This window comes from Trypanosoma cruzi, genomic scaffold, assembly GCF_000209065.1.
Source record: "Trypanosoma cruzi strain CL Brener 1047053516409 genomic scaffold, whole genome shotgun sequence".
Lineage (NCBI taxonomy): Eukaryota > Euglenozoa > Kinetoplastea > Trypanosomatida > Trypanosomatidae > Trypanosoma > Trypanosoma cruzi.
The window spans coordinates 28,176-35,307 of NW_001849216.1; the positions used below are offsets into that span (position 1 = coordinate 28,176).

The 7,132-nt window shown below is 49.1% G+C and overlaps 4 protein-coding genes across 4 annotated transcripts, besides 8 other annotated features; all 4 read right to left on the minus strand.

Annotated features, from left to right (window-relative positions):
- Positions 1 to 7,132: a sequence feature (heterozygous, Esmeraldo-like haplotype).
- Positions 78 to 130: a microsatellite.
- Positions 542 to 578: a microsatellite.
- Positions 905 to 2,800, minus strand: Tc00.1047053509707.10 (hypothetical protein, conserved; the record flags this gene model as incomplete). Its single annotated transcript, XM_799924.1, has 1 exon — positions 905 to 2,800. The coding sequence occupies one exon, from the start codon at positions 2,798 to 2,800 to the stop codon at positions 905 to 907; it is 1,896 nt and encodes a 631-aa protein (XP_805017.1).
- On the minus strand, positions 3,035 to 4,324 carry Tc00.1047053509707.20 (hypothetical protein, conserved; the record flags this gene model as incomplete). The annotated part of the gene is made up of 1 exon (XM_799925.1): positions 3,035 to 4,324. One exon carries the CDS (start codon positions 4,322 to 4,324, stop codon positions 3,035 to 3,037), a length of 1,290 nt encoding a protein of 429 aa, XP_805018.1.
- Positions 3,760 to 3,790: a microsatellite.
- Positions 4,332 to 4,368: a microsatellite.
- Positions 4,333 to 4,614: a mobile genetic element.
- Positions 4,517 to 5,860, minus strand: Tc00.1047053509707.25 (hypothetical protein, conserved; the record flags this gene model as incomplete). Its single annotated transcript, XM_799927.1, has 1 exon — positions 4,517 to 5,860. One exon carries the CDS (start codon positions 5,858 to 5,860, stop codon positions 4,517 to 4,519), a length of 1,344 nt encoding a protein of 447 aa, XP_805020.1.
- Positions 6,001 to 6,042: a microsatellite.
- Positions 6,202 to 6,263: a microsatellite.
- Tc00.1047053509707.29 (phosphatidylinositol-4-phosphate 5-kinase-like protein) lies at positions 6,324 to 7,132 on the minus strand (the record flags this gene model as incomplete). The annotated part of the gene is made up of 1 exon (XM_799926.1): positions 6,324 to 7,132. A coding segment is annotated over one exon (809 nt), but the record flags the coding sequence as incomplete, so codon positions are not given.

Below are 7,132 nucleotides of genomic sequence, written 5' to 3' on the forward strand. Positions count from 1 at the left end.
AGACGGGGATTCAGACGGCATCAAATTACGCCATCCAAATGAGGCCTTGTCGCTCCATTCCCACAAAAGAGAGGAGGAAAACAAAAACAAAAAAAAAAAGAAAGAAAAAAAAAAAGAAAAGAAAAGAAAAGAGTACAACAATGGAAGAGCAGCGCGTTGGCTCAAATGTGCACACAAAACATTCCCTCGCACCTAAAAAAAAAAAAAAAAAGGAAAACACCGCACGCGTCCTGCCCTGCAGCTCACAAGATCACTGGAGATAATAACAAATAAGTCATGAAAACAAAAAAATGCACACATCCGTCCACTCAACGCAAATAAACGGATGAATGCAACGGAACCATCACACATTTGTCTACTCCCCACCACTCCCTCTCCGCCTGGCCGCTCATCTCCTCCTCCCGCCTCCCAAATAGAAAAAAAAAAAAGAGGGACACACACACACACAGATGCATATATATATATATAGCGGGGGTTAAAGTAAAAAAAATTCGAACGTCATTGGAGCCAACACTCCGTTAAGTAAATGAAAAATGATAATAAAAGAGAGAAAAGAAAAAAAAAAAAAAAAAAAAAAAGAGGGCGTGGCTGTCGTTTTCTTCCGTTTTTGAAATAAAATAAAATCGTCTTTGTTTTTTTTTTTATTTATTTCGTTCCTTCTTTTCACGTAAAACATCAAAATAAATAAATAAATAACAGTTGTTGTTGTTGTTTTTTTCTTCCCACACAATTCCCCACTTGCAATTCACATACATACACACATGCACATTCCCTCCTCTCCAACCCACTGAGCAGAGAAGTGGCCGTAACGAAAGCCGCGCTGCAAACACACATGCACAATGGAAACAAAACAAACAAAAATAAAAATCAAAACAAAAAACGAAAGGGAGGGCTGTTGTCTCGATCACTGTTTGCCATTTTCTGCGTGATCGATGCAAATGTCCGCTGCTTGCTGCCTCGCCTCTTCTTTGATGCGGCGTCGCTCCGCCAGCGTCCTGCGACTGAAACGCAGGTACGAAATATGCACGTACACACTGGAGATGAAGGATGTGCAGTTGATGCCCAACATCAGCAACAGCGGCATGAGGACGCAGCGGCGTTGCAGGCACACAAGGGTGCCAACCTTCTCCGCCTCACGGGTATACCACTCGCCGTACGCAAACCGGTTCAACAGAATCGTCGAGAACACCGTTGACAAAAAACAGAAATTGTAGTGCTTGGCAACGTCCTTGGCGTATATGGTGCGGACCATCAGGACGATCACGCCAGCACGGAGCCCGTTGGCCAGCGAACCCAAGACGTACGGCAATGGAAGGGCCACTTTTGGCACCGTGAGGATGAGCACCAGCACGATGACCATGATAAATGATGGAACAAAAAGGGCAGCTGTCATGGGAATACGTTCCTCCGGCTTCTTTTTTTGTGACCAGACCTCAAACGCACTCATGAGCAGGCGGCCAACAGCACTGCCAACGCCGTCCAGCACGGTCAGAAGAATTCTCAATGATGGCGACACCGGCTCACCGGAGAGTGCGGCAAAAATGTAACTCGCGTTTAGCATCAGAACAGTTTCCGCACCCACTGTGGCAAACAACGTCCACAATACGCCCCACAGCCTTGGCGTGCAGATACTTTGCAGGAACGTCGTCTGGTACTGCGGTGCAATGTAATCCACATCGGTCTCCACACCCACCCGGGCGTCTTCACTTGTACTACCATTCTCCATCAATGTCTCAAAGGGTTCGGCTCGTTCATTCGGGTTGTTGGCGTCCGACTTCGCCATTTCCTTATCATGTTGGCAACGACGACGTCGCCAATTCGACCACCACTCCCGGTCAAGGATCCTCAGTGGAAGCGGCATGATAATGGGGGGTACACAGACCAGCACAATGGTGGTGAGTGCAAACGCCAGCCTGTAGCGCTGCCCAAGTTTAAGGTAGGAAACAAGAGCCCCTTCCAACGGCAAATAGACAATGAGTATAATCTCAAAGAAGATTGCGATCGCAAAACGGGGAATGGGGGTTTTCTGGCGCAGGTACTGTCCCCGGGTGGCAAGACGCTTCTTCTTCTCCTCTTCGCTTAAGTGCGACTGCTGGTAGCCGGTCAGGTGGTAGTGAGGCAAACGAACGACGAACATGCATGCAACAGCAATCACCACCACCAGTACCATCAGAAAGTAGAAGAAGCGGTCCGGATGCCCGTTAAAGAAGGCAAGCTGAATTGTTCCAACAATTGGAGAGCCCAGTCCATTGAATGTCTTCGCTACCGCCACAATGGCTCCCCGACTGGATGGAAATATGCTGAGCATCGTCATTTGAATGGCAATATCAAACATGATGGTGCCAATGTTTAGGATGGCATTAAAAACACTGATACGCAGCACCGTGCCGTAGATATATCCATTAAACGACAACGCCATCAGGAGAGAACCGAGCGGAAAGAACACCGCCGCAATGCAAAAAAGAGGCACGGGGCCAAAGTGGTCATAAATAAATCCGTATGGCAGCGTAAAATAGCAGAATACGGTACCCACCGTGCCGACAGTTGACAGATCTCGCTGTGTTAGATGGTACTTCTTCTCAAGTTCACCGCTGAAGAGGTTAAAGAAATGCGCAAAGGAGGCTGCGATGGAGCCAAACACGGCCACCGAAACGATGCTGAACCGCTTCGCCTCGCTCAGTGGCTCACGATTGTCATGGAGGGCCTCAACCACCACCAAATCGGCAACATTTTTGTTACGGGCGTGCGCGTCATGTGCGTCGTTTTCAGGCTCTGTATTTGTGCCTTCCAGCTTACTCATTGAGGATTACAGGAGCGTGTGATGCCAAAACGGACTAGGGGATCAAGGTAATAACACAAACAGAGAGAGCAAAGGAGAAAGAAAGTGGTTTAAAGCCCTTCAGGAATAAAAAAAAGAAGGAAATACGGAAAAGAAAATAAGCACATGCATGTATACACAAATACATGCACACGGGCAGAAGGATATCTTGATATATGGAGAGAGAGGCCGCGTGACGCTTTCAAAGCCATGCCACTAAAGCAGAATCCCGTCCTCGGCAGACCAACCGCTTGGCAGGTGCCTTGGTCGCATCCCCTGCAGAAAGGCGGTACGCCACCGGTAGATAAACTCTCCAATGGCGTGGTCCCGGCATTTGCAGGCGTCCGTATCGTACTTCTCAAGAAGTGCCTGAACAATAAGAAAGCCGTGGCTGTCCACAAAAAGGTTTTCTTCCAATCTCTCCCCATTCTCCTGCGGTCCTGGCGATCCCCCATCTTCGTGCCTTTCGCTGCGACGTGTCGTACAGCTGAACATCTCGCGTAGTTTTGGGTGCTCACGCAGCCAGAAGCGCGTCAACACGACGCGGGGCGATATGCCCTCCTCGAGGATGCATCGGACTGACTCTTTCGACGCTGCATCAGCAGTGAAGAGCGCCATCCGCTCCGATGCACACTTCGCAAAAGGGTACCGTTGGGCGTGCAGACGCATGTACGTCGCTAACTGCCTTGCACGTCCTGGCGGCATCACTGACGGCTTCGCCGGCTTTTCTTTGACCGCCGCTGTCTGATTTACCCCCTCGTCCTCCTCAATACAACCCGCTGCAACAGTTGTTTCCTCGTAGGCAACACGCAATGCCTTGGCATATTTAAAAATATTGAGAAGCACTTCCCGGTGCTTCTCGATTTCAAGGTATTCCTGCATGATGCGCATCTTCTGGGCAGGTGAGAGTAGGTACTTCCTGTCACTGGTTGCCGTGTCGTTGTTGCTTCTGCTGCTGCTGCTGCTGTTGCTACGACTTCTAGCAATATTCTCAACGGCACTGCCATCGTTGCTAATATTAGTGGGCATTTGTTGCTGCAGCTGTGCGCGGCGCAATTCGGATTCCTTTGGTGTGAGGTGACCCAGAGGTACACCAAAATCCACCGCAACGCGCCGCCGCTCCTCGTCGTACAGTCGTCGGGCCCTAGCAAAGCACACGGTACACAAAAGCAAGAGATCGTAGCTATTGTGACTCATGTAAACACTGGGAAAATATTTCCTGTAGGCCAAAGGCACAACAGCAAACCGCACCAGTTCCTTTGTCTCTCCACAGACAACGCACTGATTCTCCTTCGCCCGGCGGAAGTAATCCAAGTTGCGCCGAATGTGGGCGTCGTTGTACTTGGAAAAATCGGGACTAAAATTGAGTTGAATGGCGGCAATCTCTTTCTCCGTTTTTTGTGTCTCCTCAACAGCAGTCTCCCTCCATTCTATTACTTTTCCAAGACCCTTCTTGTAAACGTACCATTCCGCCTTGGATTTGTCCACCGTGAAGACGAGACGCATCTCGGCGTTTTTTTTTTTTTTTTTTTTTTTTTTTTTCTTCTCTTACCAGTCGTAGTAACTACACCTCAATTGTGCAGCTCTGGTAAGCGTACGAAGGAATTCAGCAGCAAGGATAGCCTTACTCCGCGGGCAGCCATTATAGAATGGCTCCAACATCTGCCCTTCCGGCCCGTAAAACTAAGTAACAACTACTCATCGGGTTTGAAGCATGAACAGCAGGCGCTTAGCTTCCTCTCTAGCAAAGAGTACTAGACCCTGGCACCACGTTGAGGTGGCCGGCTGAGCCAGGGGCATCTCGGCGTCGTACACAAAGATGTTATCGTAGTACGGCTTGGCCCGGCCTTTGCACCACCACGCGGCACGGCGGTTCCCCGCAGGCTTCTCCACCCGTGCATTCCGAGAAGTTGTTGCCTTCAGTCCATCCAGGCTCTGCAGAATGGATTTCACGTTCCACTTCGCATCCCGCACCCCACTGACGCCATGCGACTCGTCGTTGTCGTCGATGTTGTCGCTCGCGATGAGGTGTGACTCCCTACACATGCCAAGACATACGTCAAAAGATGCTTCTGCATCCGCTGCGGCGTATTCCAACTGTAGCGGAGAAAGTGCCCCGAGACTGCTGCCCCAATCACTGCATGTCACGAGAATATCTTTCTTGAGTTTCCTGCTAGCAAAGCGAGCAGCAAAATCCTTCAGGCTGCGCAGCCCCATCACATCCTCAGCAGTGGGAAAAAGGTGTCGGGCCAGCACGGCAAGTTCAACACAGGGGCAGAGTCGGAATGCGGTGTAGTCATGCTGCAACTTCTCCTGATCGCCAATTATACCCACTCCCACCTTTGCAACACGCTTATTTGCCAGGAGGGAGATCAAGTTGTCCAGGACAACGCCCAGTGTCGAGGAAACGGCGGCAACCTCAGAGACGTCAATGCAATTCTCCGGACGCGTCATGCAAACAATGTCGCACAGCCTGATTACAAAAGTGACAGAAAAGGTACTAAGCTGCACCACTGCCACGGGCTCCACTGAGTGTGCACATCTCACTCGCACCCTTTCCCTGGCATCAGCAGCAGTGCCCGCGTTGCTGTTCTCCACCGTCGTCTCTTCTCCTTCCTCCAATACAGGTTTGGGTCTCGACGTCCACTCCATATCAAACCCAATAAAGCCACATTCCATTGCTTCTTCCTGCAGCTGCTTCCATGCTGCGTTATAGTTTTCCTCGTCGACCCGCACCCAGGCAGGATCTACCACAACGACTTGTCGCGGCGGTGCAGGACACACCATTTTCTCTCTTCTCGCTTGAACCACCAAGGAGAAACCAACCAAAAGAGAAAGCTGCAGTGGCAAAAACAACAACAAAAGGAAAAAGTTGGAAGAGATCCGTTGGAATCTCGTCCATAAAGTCGCTGGATACAAGAAACATACACGCATGCAAAGTTTACCTCCATCCCTTAAATGAATCCCCTGTACACGATTGAAAGACGCACAGAAACGCATGCACGCACGGAAACAAGTATTAATCACATCAAAAAATGGCATAATTCCCTATTCAAACAAACAAATTAAGACGAACGTTCTATTGAAACGATTGAGAAGAGAATAATCCGTATTATTTTAAAAAATCCACAGGCCACACCATTCATTTCGCATGCCCCTTCTGTCTCCCCCCCCACACACACAAAAAAAAAAAAAAAAAAAAAAAAAAAAGAACAGTAAAAAAAGGCGCTTGCTCCTGTAATATTTGCCTCGTGTCCTCCTAAAAATTAAGCTCTTGCTCCTATAGCAGACTCAAGCCACAGATGGGCCGCTTTATATCGCATTTCTCCTGAGCCAAATGAAGGGTGCAGCACTTCTTCTAACAGAGATCGCACCAAAAAGTAAAAAAGAAAAAAAAAAAAAAAAAAAAATAATAATAATAATAATAAAACATAAAAATAAAAATGATAATGATTGCACCATAAAATTACAAAAATGGGGAGAGAACAAAGTGAATCTCGCGCAGCTACATGTCTCGCAATTCATCTACTTCCAATAGACATGGCGACGCCACCTCTGCAGAACTTGTTGCAGCGACTACTTCCCGCCACCGGAGTTCGTCGCTGCTGACAAAGCGCGGCAATATGGGACGGTTCACCACCTTCGACGCCATCGTCAGGGCCCGCAACGTCTGGCGGCTCTCGCTAACGCTTTCCACTGCAGAAGAAAGGGTACCAAAAATGGCGGTCAGTGCATTCCCACCAAAGACATCAGAGAGTAGAGCAGTCTCCAGGGATTTGTTGTACTGCACTACACCTTGTGAATCCTGGAGAGATTCCAGCACCGCGACAATATGTCCAAAAGAACGGTTCGCAAACCGAGCACTGGCCACATCCTCCTTCTGTGTAGGAAGGGGCCCGGGACCACACAAATCCACGAGTGTCAGACGTCCCACTGTGGACGTCTGTCGCACTCTGTGAAGAATCACACACTGAATCTGAATCCATATGTGACAACGAAGATCACGCGGCTTTCGTTTTCTTAACCTTTCCACGGTGGAAAGAATATCGGCGCCAGTCGTCTCGACAAATGTTACACCTATAGGAACAGTGAAACCGTAGGCATCGCGTCGAATCTCAGTCACGGTGGAGCCCGTCTCACAGTCAATCGCCCCACAGGCACCAATCGCCAAAGCACCCACCTTGTAGGTCAAGGCGTACTTGTCCACGGGGAATCGTTGAGAGTGAATACAAAGGGTGTTTATGGCTAATGGAACAAATGTATCAAAAATGACTGTCTTGCCAGTGTAAATCGCACCTAGAGTAACGTAGGCCA